The 18,371-nt window shown below is 42.7% G+C and overlaps 1 protein-coding gene and 1 long non-coding RNA gene across 4 annotated transcripts in view; one reads left to right on the plus strand and one right to left on the minus strand.

The window, feature by feature from the left end:
- Nucleotides 1-18,297, minus strand: part of RNF145 (ring finger protein 145) — a 52,427-nt gene extending 34,130 nt beyond the window's left edge. Inside the window, exons 1-3 of one of the 3 annotated variants that reach the window (XM_040602850.1) lie at nt 15,614-18,297; nt 14,961-15,101; nt 1,984-2,197 (exon numbers count right to left, since the gene is read on the minus strand). In XM_040602850.1, coding sequence (XP_040458784.1) covers nt 1,984-2,167 — 184 coding nt within the window. In that variant the 5' untranslated portion in view covers nt 2,168-2,197; nt 14,961-15,101; nt 15,614-18,297. Of the gene's footprint in view, nt 1-1,983; nt 2,198-10,528; nt 10,657-10,907; nt 11,141-14,960; nt 15,102-15,613 lie in introns of those variants that run through there. The other 2 variants (XM_040602849.1, XM_040602848.1) reach the window with 2 other exon arrangements.
- LOC121092231 lies at nt 11,190-14,953 on the plus strand. The gene is made up of 3 exons (XR_005829229.1): nt 11,190-11,605; nt 11,759-12,195; nt 14,041-14,953. It is a non-coding gene; the product is annotated as an uncharacterized LOC121092231 (long non-coding RNA).
- Nucleotides 18,298-18,371: the final 74 nt, after the last annotated feature.

Raw genomic sequence — 18,371 nt, forward strand, 5'->3', positions numbered from 1 at the left:
GAAACAGGGTCTTTCTTCCTAGAAAGAACAAATTAGCATGTTGAAACATATCCATGGGACCTTGTTATTTAAATTATACACTGGCAGTTAATTTCCCCCATATCTTCAAATATCAAAACATATCTTAAAAGGAGCTTAAATTCTTAAACTTGTGGAAAAGTACTTTGTTTTCCTTATTAATCCAATTCATATCTTTTGATATGTCATTTTAATTAAAGTTATACTGTAAACTGATGCAATTAAATCTATATAAAACTGTATGTGAATTGACTTAGCCCGGCGTCACACTGACACAGCTTAAAACAAAAAAAAAACACCAAGGAACTGAAACAACCTAACTTTATTTGGAAAGTACTAGCAAAGTTTTGTCACTGAAAAGTGTCTGAAAAATCTTTTAAAACAAGCAACCTGTTTGATGATTTAGAAGTCCTTCTTGGTCAGCAACTACCAGTTGGAGTAGTAGAAGTAGACACTCAATATTGTGAAAGCAAAATGTTTAAGAACTACTGAGTGATTGTACACCGACACAAAGTCAGAATCCGCTGGTTTGGTACTAAAGTAGCATCCAGGTGAAAAATACTTTGGTAACAATACCTACCCTCTCTGTAGATATTGGTGTATCTCAATGTACTGAAGTGAGGACAGGGTTATCAAATGACTATAAAGAGGAGCTATGTTACAGCTGGAAATTACCCACTGACATCTTGATACTCTAGTGCACAACTGTTTAGTTCTGTATTAGAAACTGATCTAATAAACTAATTCCTAAAAGGTACTTGTGTGCATAGAAGTGCATGAGAAAGCCAGCTGTACTTACATACCACCATGGTCCTGTGTCACATTCACCAACAACAAACAAGTACTCTCACAAACATCTGGAAAGGGCATAGAACTGCAACACCAGCTTTTTGCACTAAAAGTACACTAATATCGCAGCGTGAGTAGAGCGGAGCCAGAACAAAGCCGCACGTGTTTTTAATGGCAGTATATAATTTCCAGACAATAGCCATTTGATAGATTAAAAAAAGAAAAGTCACATGGCAACACTCTAGTCAGTCAGGATTAAAAACCTGGACATGCATGCTACTTCAAAAAACCACAGTCCTCTTAACTACTTAACTAAAGGGCGTTTCCTTTAGCTGACTGCAGTACAGCTTTATCCCCAAAGCCATCTACAAGGAAGAAACATTGCAGAGTGGGATAATTATATGCTAGCCATTTCTCTTCAAGCTAGGCGCTACTCAAGCAGACCGTCGTTGGCCATCAACCTCAACAGTCTGGATCCAATCCCTAATTAACCCCATGTGCAGTCACTAGATGAATCACATACCCACCTGGAGAGCAGGTCCCAGAACATCAATCCTTTCATCACCTATAACCAGACATCTAGCATTTCAGAGCTAGACTTGCAGGCCAAGGTTCAAACCTCAGCTCCCTGAGGTTTTTTGTCCATTTATCTGCAACACAAGGACTTCCTACCTGCTCTAACCCACTCACAGCATATATACGGTTCATACAGTTGTAAACTGAAGAGCCATACTCATGCAGCAGTAAAAGCTAACCTTCTGGTGCTGTGGTCAGTCCAAACTAGGCAACATTTTCCCTAGTCTCCTGTTTAATGCCAATGATATAAGTTACAATACTTGTTGTCTGCACAGCATTTCACAGCAGCTTTCCGATTAGTCAGACACAAGCCAAAGTCATTGTGCTGTTCTCTCAGGGCATCAATCGTGTTTCCAAACACCAAGTTTGTTCTATTTACAATATCAAGGTTAAATAACAAAGTTCAGTAGAAGACTCTAGACAGGATTTCTTTACTGCTAACATAAACAGCCCCTTAAGCAGAACAGTAATAAATATATTATTGTGCTATTTGTCATAATGAACGTATTATCATGCTATTACCGAATTCTTAAAATTCTTGTAGTAAGTAAAACAGTCTTTACTACAGCAGCGTTTTCTCTTGAATACATGTACACTTACCCACATAATGCATATTAAGGGCCAAGTACTTGTACTGGAAGAGAGGGTTGTTGTGCAGGCTACTTCTTTGGATCTGCTGGAAGAATGAGCTGACATCCCATCTGTACAAGACATCCAACAGCATGATGCTTGGGACCCTTAGGGCCACATTTAATATTGCCTCCAGCTTCTCCTTTGCAGCCATTCTCTTCCCTTTCTGTGAACTGGCAGCAAACTGTAAGTAGCAAAAGACGGAGAAGAGTAATCAGATCAATCTCACTGTACAAACAGCTATTAGGCTCTGTGAACATATGAATGGGGCTTCCTGTATGGCCACAAATGACTGAATGAATCAACTGAATTAAATTCAAATCGAGACAGGACAGCTTCCATTTTTGCTATATAAAGGTCAATTTGCTAGCAATTTTTCCACAGTGATACTGTAAAATGGGGGTGGGGTGGTTAATGACACAAAAATTGTCAAAGGTTGTGCACTGAGTAAACCTTCATTTTTACATGCACTAATTCAGCATCCAAAACCACAGCTGAAAGACCCAACATACTAGGTACTACCTAAACATTAACACGATAAGCTTTAGAAGGCAAACACCAACAAAATTCAGAGATTACTTCCACTTCGCTTAATACTATTTCTATGCTTCTCAAATGACATAACCACCAACTAAAGAGTTCTTAAAACATTTTAGATTCAATTCTTCAGTACAAATTTAAATAACGTTTTCCAGTATCTAAGGTTTAAAAAAATAATTTACAGCATTCAGTAACCTCTACAAATTTATATATTTATGGAATTTGAGGGCTATGTGTTTTCAAGATTAGGACTAATAATGCAATTGTTCTGTTCATTTTAAGGTAATTCACCGCAAGGAATCATACAAACAAAAGACCATATCTTCACTCCAGAGTATTAGAAGGTAATTTAATTTTGGAGCTTGCCATCAGAGATGATGGATGGTGTAAGACAATGAAGAGTGCTTTTGTTTTTTTTAAAGAGAAAAAAAAAAATGCTGGTCCACAACAGCATCTCAAACAAGATTGAGTCACCAACAGGACCATTTCAAAGAGCGTAAGGATCAGTTTCCACATCCTGTCAGAGCACTGCCTTCAACTGACACTGACAGCCCTAAAGGAAATGTGCTGCTTTAACCACGTGCCACCTGCCCATCCTAGGAACAGAATCCACTCCAGGCTGTTATCTGTGAAGCATCAACTATACACACTGTGTTAGGGAAGTGCAGCTGAAGCATTTAAGGCCAAGGTAGGAATGATCCAACAAGCTTTTATCCACAAGCAGCCATTCAAACAAGTAAAACCAATCACCTACAGCACAATCTGTTCCCAGATGAGGTCAGATTTAAGAAAAGACTACCTATCCCAATTATTAGGGGGACAATTGGAAATAACTGCATCCTGACCAAAGAAACAAGAAAAATCTGCACTTGGAACTGCACTTTTTAAACAGGACTTCATTCATACTGTCCTTGTGTTAAGTTTTGAAAGTTTTTGCAGTTGTGCAAGTTTTATACTACCAAGCCAAGATAGAAATACAGCATGAAATGAAACGTCCTAGCATATAAAAAGCTACGAAATCTTCACTCCTGTATGGACACGCAGACATACACAATCCTCATATGAAGTTTTATTTCTGTTGCTATGGCCAAGATGCTACCACAGTATATGCTGTTCCTACACACACCCAAAGCCAAACTGACACTTGTCAAGGCACGATGACATAAAATTAATTCAGCTCAAGAAGTCACAACAGATCAAAACTGAAATTTGGCTCAGTAAACCACAGGGCACGGGCTTGCTGCTTGTCACTGTCTAGCCCACAGTCTAACTTTTCAAGTTATGTAAATGCAGGCACTTTCTACAGAGCTCTTGCAACAGCTCTACAAACCCCAAAGACAGCACATCCTTCCCCTTGCACAGGAAGCGCCTCCCCACTAGGTCAGGCATCCCACACAATACCAGCATTTCACAATGCTTCCCAAAAAGGTCAGCCAGAAGACTACAAATATTTAGTATGAACAATAAAAAGTATTGCCCAGACAGCTACTATGTAACACTGGCATTCAACACGTAGTGTGAATAAAAGATGGAATTTAAACATATGGTATCATATGAACAAAAGCTGGGAGCTACAGAGATTGTATACAGTTCTGCCAGGCTGCAAAATAGTGAACTACAAGCCCATGCTTGGTATACAGCTTAAATAATTCATGTCAAAACATTTTAAATGTCCTGGAATTTTCAAAAATCTTTGGTTTTGCCAAGTTCACAAAATCAATTAAAACACTGAAATTAAGCCGCCTGCTGTTTTTTTGCTAGGTTACTTTTCCAGGCAGATCAGGACTTAGGGGTGGGCGGAAACCGACTTACAGGATTTCACTTTGTCATAAAAATATCTCTGTAAAGTGACAACAAGCACCTGATTTAAAATGAGATGCTCATAACTGTTAAACCTTTTCCAGTCATTAACAACAACTAAACAGTAGGACAAGAAGGAAATTTTCACTTGAGCTTTCACTTTCCTTAATTACTCCAAATTCAGTATTAGAAGTCTGTGGAATTCTGCAAGTTACCAGAGGTTCAGCACATCCAAATAAAGCTGAAAAAGTCTTCCTCCCGAACTCATACAGGAATACTTGAGAGTGTAACAGAACTGAGGAGTGCAGCATCATATTATCTAAGAAAACAATCTAAATTCTAAACCCTGTTAAAACAAAAGCAAAACAAACTTTGAAAACCACATTATATCGCAATGGATAGGCTATGAGAAGCAGCAACTGCAACTCTGCAGCATATTCTGTCACTGACTGACAAAGCATCCAATACTAATAAGAAACCCTTTAAAATTAACTCCACTAGAAATGCGGATGTGTTAAATAAAGCCTCGGTTGTAATTGCTGCCAAGTTCCAACAGAATGTAATACAGGCAAGCAAAGTCCATTGCTCTAAGCTCATTATGCTGTAAAGAGCTCTCACAATACATTATTCTGATTGGTGTAAAAACAAACAAAAACAAAAAAACCCCACAACATTAAATGTCTAAAACCTTTAAATAAATGATGATGACAATAGGTCAAAGCTGTACACAGCCAAAAAATGGACTTAAGAACAGGACTGGGAAGGCACTTGTATGTGTTTCGAAAATTCTTCCCCATGAATTCAAACATCTCCCTGTTCCAAATCAGGATAGGAAAAAGAAAAATCTTAAAAAGAACTTCAGACTTCAGATCCTAAGTGAGTGCAACCACAGCTACGTTTTAAAAATTTCCCATCACAACCGATTGCTCATGGAAACATTTTTGTTTTCTAACACAGTACTATTCAAAATTCCCTCCCTCACCTGACATACCCATTTTGTCAAAAGCGTATTCCTGGTTAGCCTTAAAGAAAACAGTAGAATTAGGAAGGAAAAAGAATAAAAATGTCACAAGTCTGTCCCAGCTCATTCCACGAGCAGAACAGATCAGCAGTAACACAACACCACAACCACCCTCAAAGGTAACACACATTTTCCCTTTAGTAAGTTTCGTTTCTGAAGTTCTATCATCACATAAAATTTTACCATTCCAGCTGAAGCTGTGAATTATGCCACTTAAACCAGTGTAACCGTTGTTTATGCACCAACATAAATATACATCTGCCACATCACAGGCAGAAAATGCTCACTGTTAAAGCAGTACAGGAGGCCGCAGAAATCTGCATCCATTTATCCAAGTAGGTACATAATTACATTAACAGAGTAGAGTTTCTACATTTAGAAAAGCATTAATTATAAAGTTACTTAATAGTTACAGAAATATGCTGGGATGTGTGCAAATTTAAGAGTTATTCTCATACTAGTGCCACCAAAAATCACCACAGAAAGATACCGTAATTCCAGTTGGGATCAGAATTTCAGAACTAGACTTAATCCTGCAACATTCAGCTTCACATCTGTGAACAAGATGCTTACTCTCCTACAGGACTACAACCCAAAACACTTGGCAAGACTGACTAGAGACCAAAAGAGACAATCTCAACTTCTGCTCATCACATCTATGAAATTCTAGGTACTTTGGATACATCTTTTAACAAGCAGACATTGTTCTGTAGTCTAGTTCCCACCTTAAATTATTTTTCAGTGATACATTCTGAACATTCTGAAACTAAAAACATAACCAGGAAAGGCTTTTATTTTTCTATAGGGTAAACTTTGCTAGATAAACTGGGGGGGGGGGGGGGGGGGGGGGGGTGTGTGTGTGTGTGCAAAACAATATACACAACTCCTATCTGTAACTATAGAAAAGTTCAGTATCACAGTTCAAAACCTGCATTTGTGCACTCCCTAGAACCCTTCCTTCTAATATGCCTGTCCTGTTCTTGGGAGCAAAAAGAAAGGAATTTGAAATACAGAAGAAACCCATTCTTCCGAAACTTAGATTTTATATCATTAGTTTGTGAGGGAGAAAACAAAGAGAAGGAAAGGGAAGGAAGAGGATGAAAAGGTTTATCAGAGGTGCATTTAGAAAAGAACTTCCCTGTATGAGTCTGTGGGAAAAACAAAACACCCAGAAAAACCACCTAGAACTCCAGAGAATGACTCACCGATCCATCAAAACAGCTCTTTCCCATGCAGTCAGCATCAAGGAAAGCAAAAGATGTCTTGCTCCCATACAATTTAAATTGGCTAATAAGGACAGCACTCAAAAATTTCTGCTGAGAAGGCCAAATACAGTAAGCATACCAAGTGTACTTATAAAGCAGTGAAACATTGCAGCTGTGTACGGTAAACACTATCATTAAGATCTGGTCAGCATTTCCAGTAATACTCAGTTTTTGTAGTTCACTAGACTGAGTAGTTCAGTAATTTCAAGTAATAATCAAACAGTATTTAGCCTTCAATTTAAAAGTCTAACGAGAGTTGGTAAGCAAACTGACATTCGATCTTGCTATGTAAGAAGTTAACAAGAATAAATGAAACTTTTCTCCCATCTGGTCTAACAGTATGCATTGCTATAGAGCTGTTGCAGAGAACTGTTATTTCTACCTAGAAAATAAATTCATTCCTAAATTACTACCCACCCAAGACTCTGAGTTATGAGTTAAGGCACAGCGAAGGTTAATCACTTCAAACAAATGCCTAACATACTTTGCAAAAAACAAGTTTTACTGCAAAACAAATTAGGTCAACCTCTTAACCGTTCATAGGGACTTAAGTGAACATGCATTCACATTAAAGGCATATTAAAAATTGACAAAAACTAGAGACAGTTCAGAAGGGGAAAAAAAATCTACATTTCCAACTGTCATTAGTTCTAGCAAGTTTTATATGAAGGAAAAGAAAATCAGTTAAAGAAATGAGGATACGTATTGCAGAGCTGTGAAGTTAAAGTTTTCTTTAAAGATTTATTTCTGGAGCACATTGGTAATACTATGAGCAGCTCTAGTATGCTCTCAATTATACAGCAAGTGTATTATTTATAGGCAGCTTGTAAAACATCCTAGGCCTTTTATTCTTCAAAATGAGCAGGCAAGACCAGGGAACTGAACGAGGGACTAACACAGGTTAACAAAGGCTAACAAATCCACCAGGTATGCAGCAATATTCTTCCTGTGGATTCCTACAGAAGGGCGCTCTGCCTGCATTCAATCAGTTCAAATCTGGTCACACTAAGAGGGGCCACTTGTTTTTTAGATCACAGATTTGCTGAGTTCAGTTAGGCACCTGAAAGACAAGAATCTAATTAATTAAAATAAAAATATAAATAATATTTTAAAGTAAAATCTTCAGGAAAAAACCCCAGACTGAATCAACAAAATGAAATGCTCGAAGGTCCTTTTTGACTCTACTGTTTCTTGCCAGTCCAAGGTTTGTTTTATTAACTAGTTATTCAGCTTTTTTTTTTTTTTTTTGCCATCACAGCCATGTTTGCAAGCCTACACCTACAAGCCTGCCTAACCACATTTGTATCAGCACATTCTGAGAAAATCTGGGCAGCAATCCCAAAGTGCCTCTGCAGAGGATAGAATACCCAGAGGACCTGCACGCAGCGCATTAATGACAGCCCGAGATGATGCAGTCTGTGACAACCCACCTCAGAGAGCTGCATCACAGGAAGACCAGCCACGCAAATAAAGCTAGTATACCCCATCAACTTCACAAAAAAACCTGCAAACCAAATGCGTTACCAGGATGAAATATATTTCATCCTCCACAGTTGCTCATTTAGTTTTTAGCCATTTCAGATAAAGACACAGCCAACGCTTGGAACCTACAATGCCAGTAACTAGTTACCTGACTGGTAAGAAGTTAAAATATGACTTTCAGGACTTCTCTAGGTCAATACTGATAAGGTTTCTATTGTTGCTGCCTTAGCTATTTGAGTCACGTAAATAAAGAGCATGAGCTTTCAGGCCTGTGAAATAGGCAGCTTAGCTTCCTGCAGTACCAGACTCACGCAACAGAAAGATCAAACAAATTGTGAAAATGCTTAGAAAATTCCCTTTTAAAACCCATTCAAACTCAAGACATGCAACTAAAAATTTTTTCCAGAAAAACTCCGTAAGTTGAAGTACCCACTTCTGAATGTTCCTTTCAAGCACTGAACTAATAAAGCAGCAGGGCTTCTCTAAAATGAAAGGAAATGTTATAAAAGTAAAGGCAGGGAAAAATGGCAAAAAGTCTGAATCATATTGAAATCACTAGACATGAACATGCACTTAAAAAGCAAAATGATGGTGAACTGTCCACTCTATGACCACATGAAACATTACTCTCTGAATCCATTTTTAGCTCCAAATGTAAGTCACCACACAAATTACAAAGAATTTCACAGTACTGAAAGAGAGGCTATCTGCATGGCTTCGAAGAGGAAACAAACTCAAGTTTAGCAAACAGCTTAGAGGATGTTTTTGCAAGTGCAACATGAAACACTAAGCAGGCTTATACAGTTTTCCACAACACACCCATTCGTTCACATTTTATTGCCATGATGTGCCTTTCTGCATCTGCACCATGGACTCCAGCTGCTGAACCAGAGTGAGAGACTAATCTCTTTCCATCATATCCAAAGGAAGGAATTCCCCACTACTGCTCGCAACCTATGTTGCTCAGTTTGTACGTCCATCAGAATTACGTTGCTGTAACATCAGTAGCTTCTTACTGGACTCGACATAAACAAGGGGAATCCTGTGTGGACAAGCAGCTGCTTTACATTGCTCTCTAAGATTTTTGACATAATGGTGGTCAAAGGCAACTATTTCCTAATGCTATTCAATTTAGGTGTTAATTAAATCCTATCACATCAATCCTATGACATTATGGCTCAAAAAAAGAGCAGCTGATTACCATAGTTAGTAAAACTAACAGAAACAAAAAGATACAGTTTCTCATGCACAGGCAGCTTGTTATTTAAGATAACTGGCAAAAATAAGCCAAGGTTACAGATAAACCAAAGTTACAGGGTGCAATAGCTTAATGGCTCCTACTTTAAAAAAATATTTTTTCCAACATTTAAATCTATCTCCATTAACCTACAAAAGTGATCAAGGAGAGTAATTAAAAATTATTCCCTTCCTTCCCTCCCAAGTCTGATCTCTAAGGGCTTTTCTGTGTGTGTAACGCACCCCAACACAAATATAATTAAAAGTACCCAAGTCCCAAGCCCACAAAACAAGTTAACATAAACTCTTGTACTAAAAACTGCAGAAGAAACAAGTACGGCAACATTTACAGACTTAAAAAGTATTATGAATGAGATCAAAAATGGCTAATATTTATGAGTCAAAGACATTACAGAAAGCTCCTTTTTCATTAGTAAACGGAAGGCACTTTTTGCCTGTAATGTCTACCAATACTTACGTGCATTAAACAAAAAAAAATTACCTTTATTTTTTACTTTATACCCCCAATCACATTCTTTACGCAGCAGGCCCCTCCTCTACACCCCCAAAAAGGTAGCACAACCAAAAAAAGAATCCCTCTAAGAGCAGCCATCTGCCACAAGTACACTTAGCGCACAGAACTACTCTCGGATCACAGAAAAAACTGCAAATTCTCATCACAAACCTTATTTTAAAAGGCTACAGAAGGTCTCCAAAAAAACCGACTGACAAAAATAGGAAAGAGAGAAAAAGCCCTGTTCTTCACTCTACGGAGAGGCTGCTTCTTACATAAGCATTACCATATGCTTTGGGGCCCGACTCCAGCAGGGAATGACCGGGCACCCCCCCTCCTCCCCCCGGCCCGAATCCCGGCCACGCCACCGCTGGGCTCCCCCGGGCAGGCGGGCAGCCCCCGGCCTCCGCCGGGCGCCTAGCGGGGTCTCCACGCCCGGCTCCCGCAGCCGGGAGGTACAGGCAGACCCCAGGGAGGGAGGGGGGCACCGCAACCTCCACGGCGAAGCCAGCACCTCGGTCGGGACTGCAACACCGAGCAGCTCAGCCCCGGGCTCCAGCCAGGCTCCGCCGCCGGGCCGGGCACACGAACGCCTGCACACGAACGCCTGCATGAGGCGTGCGAAGTCCACAACCCCCCCGATCCCCCCGCACGCACACTCGCCAACCGGCGACCGATTGCCCGCCGGCCGCCTGCTACGCCGAAGTCCCGCATTCATCCCCGGCGCTGCAGAAAGTCCCTCGCATCCCGCCCCGGGCCCCGCGCCGCTCCGCCGCCTCTGAACTCCAGTAACCCCGGCACGGCTCGCCGCAAGCCAGCGCGGCGGGGGGAGGGGGGCGCTGCGCACAGGGAAGGTCGGGGCAGCCCCGCCACACACGGGCACAGACACGCGTGCGAGCGGCGGGGGGCGCGGAGGGGCGGCCCAGGCCGTGCGCCCCCGCGGGAAAGGGGGCGGGGGGGCGCCTCAGGCCCCCGCGACGCGCTGAGGGGCGGGGGAGGGGCACTCGCGTGTCTGAGGCGGCGGGTGGGGAATCACCTGGGCCCGCGGGGTCGCCGCCTCCTCCTCCGCCTCCTCCTCCTCTTTGCTCCCGCTCCCCCGGCGCGCGGGGGGGCTCCGCGCTTCACAGCGACGGCGGCGGCTGGGTGCCCGGCGGCAGAGCGGCTCCTCGAGGCACCATGGCCGCGCCGCGCCGCCTCAGGGCGCCGGCTCCCCGCGGCCCCGCTGACGGGCGGCCATGGCCCCGCTGCCTGCGCGCGCGCGCCGCCCCGCTCCGCGCATGCGCCGGCCCCGCCCACCCGCGGCCCCGCCCCACCCACCCGCGGTGGGGCCGCGCAGCGCACGAGGGGCAGCGCCCCCGCGTAGCGGCTCCTACGCTCCCGCGCTGCGCTCCGCCGCGTTTGGGGGGGGGGGGGGGGGGGGGGTTCTGGGCAGGCGTGCAGACGGCGCGTTTGGAGGAGGAAGCACAGGGTCCGAGCGCAAAGCGCCTTCTCGGGAGCAGGAATTCGGCTGGGGAGGATGCGCGCCCTTTGCGCGCCGCGCATAGAGCGCCCTGCCGGCCCGCGGGGATCGGTGCGGAGCGCTGGCGCAGCTCGGCCGCAGCCGCTCCCCCTTCCTCCGCGCCACAGGCAGAGGTTTGGGTTTAAATTCCAATGGAGAGCAGGGAGTTCGCTCCGGTTTGGTCCTGGGGCCGCCCGGGACGGGAGCGACTCGTCGGGCAGCTGCGAGTCTGACGGGTGAGTCACGGAAGCCGGTCAGCGACACCTGAGGTAGCGTCTGGGCAGATGTTTAAAAGGCAGCTCTGCTCTTTTAATCCTATTCTTTACTAGCCTTCTGGAACGGAAAATGCTATATTAATTTCAAATACTAACGCTGACTCTGTTTTCCAGTGGTGTACCGCAGAATCTACAGTCACCTTTGTTGGGAGATCAACCAGAAAAACACCCGATTTCTTGTTCTTCCATGCTGCCATTTTTCAGCCGGTGACCTGTGGCAGGGCAGCTCCCTCACAGCAGAGCACCCTCATGCCTCAGAGCCCTTGCATGGAAAGTCTCGCTAATATTTACTCATTCTGAAGAGGTTGCACGGCCAGGCCCTAGCATGCAAGTGCCAAGGAAAAAATTGTGACCCAAGAGAAGTAATGTTTTTTACTTTAATATTTGGGAAACCACGTTGTCTGGAACAGGAAAAAAACTTTGCTGCAAAGAGGAATGAGGGAATACACTGAACTGGAAAATCCTGTAGTTCGCAAGGGCTGGGCTAGCCAACCTAATGATTGCTTTTTTCCTTCCATCTCTAATGAGAACTGGAGCATTCACAGATGCAGGTATTAACAATGTGTAGCCTCAACACAATGTCTTTAACTCTACGAAGCAGATAGTAAAGTAAGGGGGTTGGGTGTCTGTCCGCATTCTGCTTTGCAAAATTACCCTTGTCATGAGTACCCAAAGGTTTTCAAAACGCAGAAGAAAAAGGTAGTTTGAACAAGTCTGTGTTAAATTTTATCAAAACCGTGGTAGGGCTCTGCACTGCTGTATACTCAGATGGTTGTATTTGGTGTTAACACTGAACCTGTCTTTTCCCAAACTCTGGTCAGCCCAGAACGCAGCAGAAAGGAGACCAAATGGCAGAAGTGACGCAGGTCTCCCAGACAAAAGCCTTTGCTCAGGCACCATAAAGGAGCTCAGCTTATCAACAGAAATTTTCACAAGCTTCAGATTTTAATGCTATTTAAAAATAACAGGCTTTTTAATTGTAAAGCTTTTAGTTTAAAACTGTCGATTTGTGCTAGGATTCCTGAACTCAGAAATTCTTCTCCTTAGAACAAATAAATACATGCACGTTTGGCCAAACTAAGGACATGCAAGTTGAGCGTCAGTCTCTTCTCCCAAGTTACAAGTGACAGGGCAAAAGGACACGGCCTCACGTTGCGCCAGGGTGCTTTAGGTTGGCTATTAGAAAAAAATTCTTCACTAAGAGTTGTCAAGGAGTGGAACAGGCTGCCCAGGGAAGTGGTAGAGTCACCGTCCCTGGAGGTATTTAAAATACTCGTGGACATGACACTTAAGAGACATGGTTTAGTGGTGGACTTGGCAATGCTGGGTTAACGGTTGGACTCGATGATCTTAAAGGTCTTTTTCAACCTAAACAATTCTATGTGATTATTATTCATAAGCACTTTGTGCTCTGCTCAGGCTTGTTAAGGTTTATAGAGACCCCTCTGCACAGGGCTTCTCTGATCCACCAAGTTCCTCTCCTCAGCAGTTAGTTTCCTCCTTTGTCACTTAATAGGTCCCTGCATGACAAATGCTTGCAGCTCTTGTTTTATGCATCTTTTTATTAAACATGCTACTATCACTTAATTCTTTTGCTGCATATGGGGTAAACACACTGCTCCAAACCCTGGACTCCTGCAGGGAACATAGGAAAACAATGGCTTCACCAGTCTCCAGCCACCCCATCGTTCTGCCTGGCTCAGCTGACTCACTACTGCATCACTGTTTGATAATCCCTGCCAGTACCCCACTTCTTATCACAAGGAGTATGAACCAGCTGTCATATAAGGCATAAGAATTTCAGCTTCATTTCTAGGGCCTGCTTGTCTTCTCATGCCGTACATGGAAAAAAAAATCATGACTCACTTCTGTTCTTTGTGGGCTTGGTTCAATGCTGACTGAGGTCAGGGGCAATGGTGCAGGACCTCTTAAGTCCTACTGCCTGTCTTCAGTGCTGCTTCTGAGAAAAAAAGACAGCAAGCAGCAAAGAGACACTAATATATATTCACAACTGTAGACAGCAGGAGGTATTTATAGGAGATGGAGTGGAAATTCTTTTATTATTTTAGAATAATTGTATCACGGAAGTATTGCAGCAAATCACAGACGTTCTCACTTCAGTGTGCAAGCAAACGATAGGAACTGAACCCCACCTTTCTTTCATTTCATCATCTCTCAGCATTTAATTCTGAAAATGTGTTACTTCACAGAAGCCCAGGTTTTCTAATGGGCAGATGAGGTATGTGGCGTTACCACTGTCTTGTCAGGCATGTCTTTTTGAAAGCACCTCAACTTTCTGCTTCATTTCTCTGGAATTTTAAAAGCCCTTCCTGCATTTGACACTGGGTGGCTAAGAATGCTGAATTCAATGATTGTTTATCTCTCATTATTAACAGAGGCGTTTGGATTCCAAACTTTCAGTGATCAGCAACTGAGGACTGAAGGGGACCACTATAGTGACATCTCATTAAAACTTTCAAAAGACCTTCTCAGAGTTCACATAATGCAGAAGCTTGATTCGTCCATGCGGATGGACAAATGCCAGCATCCCAAACTGCTTGCAAAGAAAATCCCTCTTAAGAATTCTCAAGAGCAGCAAAATACACTGCATGCCTAAGGTGGTCAATAACACAAGCAGTTTTATTTGAAGCTTTTTACAAGCTATTGTTTCAAAAAATATTCATACGTACATATATAAAAGCAAAGGAATGTCTTAAATAGGTTATATTGCATAAAGTCAGACAAAAGTTAAATAATGCAAAAATTAGGATTGCCTGTGAAACCTGATTTGATGCCTCGTGTATACCTTATAATGCTGATGGCAGCCAACCCCAAAGCTTTTATGTTCTCACAATTTTATCCTGTTCACTAAATGAAGGAACAAATAAACTTTAACTCCTGCAGAAACACATACCCGAACAGAGGAATTTGGAGCATTACTAGATCCCACAATAGCAACAGAGCCAGTGCATCTCTTTCTCTGGTTTACCTACTCTTACTCCATAGCCCCATCTCAGGAATTCCCCTGCTTTTCCCTGCCTGTGACCCTATTTTCTAAATTTCTCCCCATCACTTAGCTTCTCATCAACCCTCATTTTTCCTTTCATTCTTACTGCTTTTCAGAGCTCTTTCTAGCAAGTCAGCTAGTCCCAGTTTCTCAATTTCATATTTATTTTCACTCTCTTCAGGAAACCACTTCTACAGTATCTCTGATAATTACCCATCTCATATGACTACATATATTTTTTACCACTTTCATAACACTGGAGAGTATAGACTCTAAACAAACAGACAGCTGCTGCGACTGACAACTTACCTAAAGGAAAGCCATAGCAATCTCTGTGTTGAGAAGCTAGAGAGCTGGCTGGTGATGTAAGGAAAGTGATGAATCAGGTTTTGTTCAGCAAACAAAAGCATCACAGTTCTCTCCCGAGATCACTTGCCAGTGGGGCATAATCTAGAATACAAAGAATTGAAGTAAATAAAATAAAAATAATTGGGCTGAATAGTGGCAGAAGAATAACAGTTGCATTCAGAAAGTGGAAAATCATACGGTACACTGGTACAAGCCTCTAGTATTTATAGCATCTCGCGGTGCCAACATTAATTAAATAATCCTGAAAAAAATCCTGTAAAGAAACTATATAAATATTATTCTAACCTCCACTTTACTGATAAGGAAGCTTAGACAGAGACTTACTGTATTAGTGATAACTTGGAAATGTGTTTCATTTCAAACTTGAGACATTCCACGTCTCCAGCTGAGCTGCCAGCTACTAAAGCACACCACATTATTGAACGTTGGAAATTCAGCTCTCGGTGTTTCACCAGCGTCACACAGTGACTTGGAATCAGAGCTTGCATTCAAATGCTACATTGCTAAGGCACAGCGGTGGCAGCGTCCAGTAAACCATGCTGCCCATTGTATTAGATTGAAGTGGTCATGAACAGCAGAAGGCTTCCACACACCTCTGCATTGGGCTGGAACCACTTGGATGGCACAGACTTGAAGAGTTTGACATTCTCAGGCATCACTGCTTTTACCGCCTGCTTAGAACAAATTGTAAAACAGAGAAAAGGGACTGGGAAGAAGTTAATAAATAAGAAACTGTTGTAGGAAATGGTATAAAGAGTCAAGAGGGGAAACCAAAAAGTATAACAAAGATTAGGAATAAAAAACACTAGTACCAAGCTGTATTTTAAGCATCCTTCTGTTCCTAGTGAATACGGGCTCTGCTCTAGATTAATTCCTAACATGGGTTCAGTTTAAAAGTGGGGTTGAGAGGCTAGTGCATGTTCAATGAGTTTTCTGAACGAAAAAGCAATTTGAAAAAAGTTGCAAAACCTTGAAATCTGGTATGTTTGCCCATTCATAGTCTGCATCCCATTAACATCTGAACTAACACTCCACCATTAAAGTCACTGAATATAACAAACATTTAGCATCTTTCAGCCTTGCAATGTCACTACCTTTTGCTTTTGAACTCCTCAGATCACATACAGATGTGATCTAATCTCTCTTTAATTCTCAAAGCAACCTTTTGAGCTTTCCACAGAGTTTTCAGCTTTAAATGATGATTTTAGAGGATTCTTACCTAGCATCCCCCAGAGCTGCTAGTGGGAATTTTGCTCTCTTATAATGCAGCTTGAACAGCAATTTAGGAGATGAGTTCCTAGGCTTCAGTAGTTACGCACAAGAACATATTCCTCAAAACGCTCAGAGAAATGCTTGCTGTGAACATGAGGTACTGGAAGAGAGCCAGCAGGCATCAATTTGCCACACAGTCACTTTTTTTATTTCACCCTGGGGTATCCCAGGACGTAGTGCACATCAAGGTGAAAGGGAACACGCATTTGCCTTGAAATTTCCCCACTGCTTTTCCTTCCTCCTTACGCTGCTAGTTTACCACAGTGTAAACCCAGAGAGCACCACCACAAAACAAACTCCTCAGTACAAAGAAAAGTCTATACCCTTTGTGCTCTGAATTGTAATCACATGGTCTTAGTCAAATTACTTGACCACTTTGCACTTATTAATGTTAGGATTGAGCACCACCATGCGTTTTCACAACTAAGTAAAAGGATATATTTATCTGTGCCACATGAATCTTGTCAGGATCAGAGCATTTTTCAAGTGTCTAGCACAAGGATGTCCTAGTCATAGCTCAGGATACTAAAACTCCAGTATCGTAACAGAAATGAAATATGCATAAATAATTACACTTTTTCATATTACTCCTGAAACGGATAAAAAACCCAAACCCCTCCTGCCCCCTTTTCAAGAGAGCTTTTTAAAAGCCTGCCAGAAAATAAAAAGTATTTTTAAAAAATTACAAATAGGCAATCACACTATGTATCATTTTCATAGTCTGAATTTTTAGACAGGCCTGGAGGGTGCATAATTTTATGATAGGGTGTGACTTTAATTACTAGTTGCCTCTTTGGAAGCTTTCCAGCAGTACTATAATGTGCTGCCTCTGTGCAGAGGACAACTGTGTGTCATTAAAGCAAAAAAAGCAAACCCTTGGTGACTGGGATACATACATCGTGACAGGCTTTATGTGGATTTATGTGCAGTCAGAAGCTAAACTCAACATGAAGTCACTACAGTAGTCTGCCATTTGTACCATTCTTATGGAAACCAAAGTGCTTTTATGCCAAAACCTGAATACATATCCATGCAGGAAATATATTAAATTCAGAACCACTCAGGAAAGCAAGCAGGCTTCTAAGCAGCTTTGATTTACACTGTACTTCCTCAGTGAGATTTAGTTATACTAGGAATGGCTCCTAAAAGTTACAGCAGCCATTCCAAAGAAACTTCTACTTGGTGCATGGCTGCTTACTTCTGCTCTTTTGTTCCCTTCCCTGTTTGCCACCAAATGAAAAAAAAAAAACCAAAACCAAAAAACCTAAAACCAACAACAACAAAAAACACCCACAAAAAAAAGTTATCTAACCTCTCTAGAGAGCAAAATCTAATATGGAGGAGGACTGAAACTCACTTCATCCCTCAAATTTAACACCATCTCCACTGATGCCAAGCGGAACTGCAGCCTGTATCCTCTCCACTTGATTTCACATATGTAAGAAACCAGACTTTACCAGACATACTTTTTCTCCCTTTCAGTATTTCTGCAAAGCAGAATACCAGAGCACAAAAGGCCATCTTTGTGCGAAGTAAGCTTTTTCTCCTGCACCTGTTGTCCATGCACAAGACCACTGCCGATGAAGCCCATTCCCAAGAATCCCAACATTAGCTGAGGACTGAACCTTGATGCAAGACACAAAACTCTTAATACATCTGAAAAGCCTCAGCTTCGACGCTAAGGCAGCACTGGATCAGGATCCCTGGGTACAGAGCAATCCCGTTTCAGAGTCAGTAATGAAAAAGAGACGCTGGTGACAACAGCTGCACATGGAAGTCGCCTCTACCGGCCCCCGTGGGCCCCAGCCCCACAGCGGCGATGAGGGGAGCGGGCCCGGCGGGGCCATGACCGTCTGCATTTCCCCTCGCAAACCCGCAATTTCCTACGTGAGCCCGCCCCGGAGCTCTCCTCAGGCGGGCAGGCGAGGAACGCTGCTCTGCTCGTTAAAGAAGATCTGGCCTCTCCCTCGCCTCACGGCCCGCACGGTACGAGACCTGGAGGATCCCCCCGCCCTCTCACCACCGCCCGCTCAGCGGTGACCGGGAGCACCGGTGTCCGCACCGGCGGCTCCCGCGGCG

The sequence above is a fragment of the Falco naumanni genome, chromosome 8 (genome assembly GCF_017639655.2).
Source record: "Falco naumanni isolate bFalNau1 chromosome 8, bFalNau1.pat, whole genome shotgun sequence".
Taxonomy (NCBI): Eukaryota; Metazoa; Chordata; class Aves; order Falconiformes; family Falconidae; genus Falco; species Falco naumanni.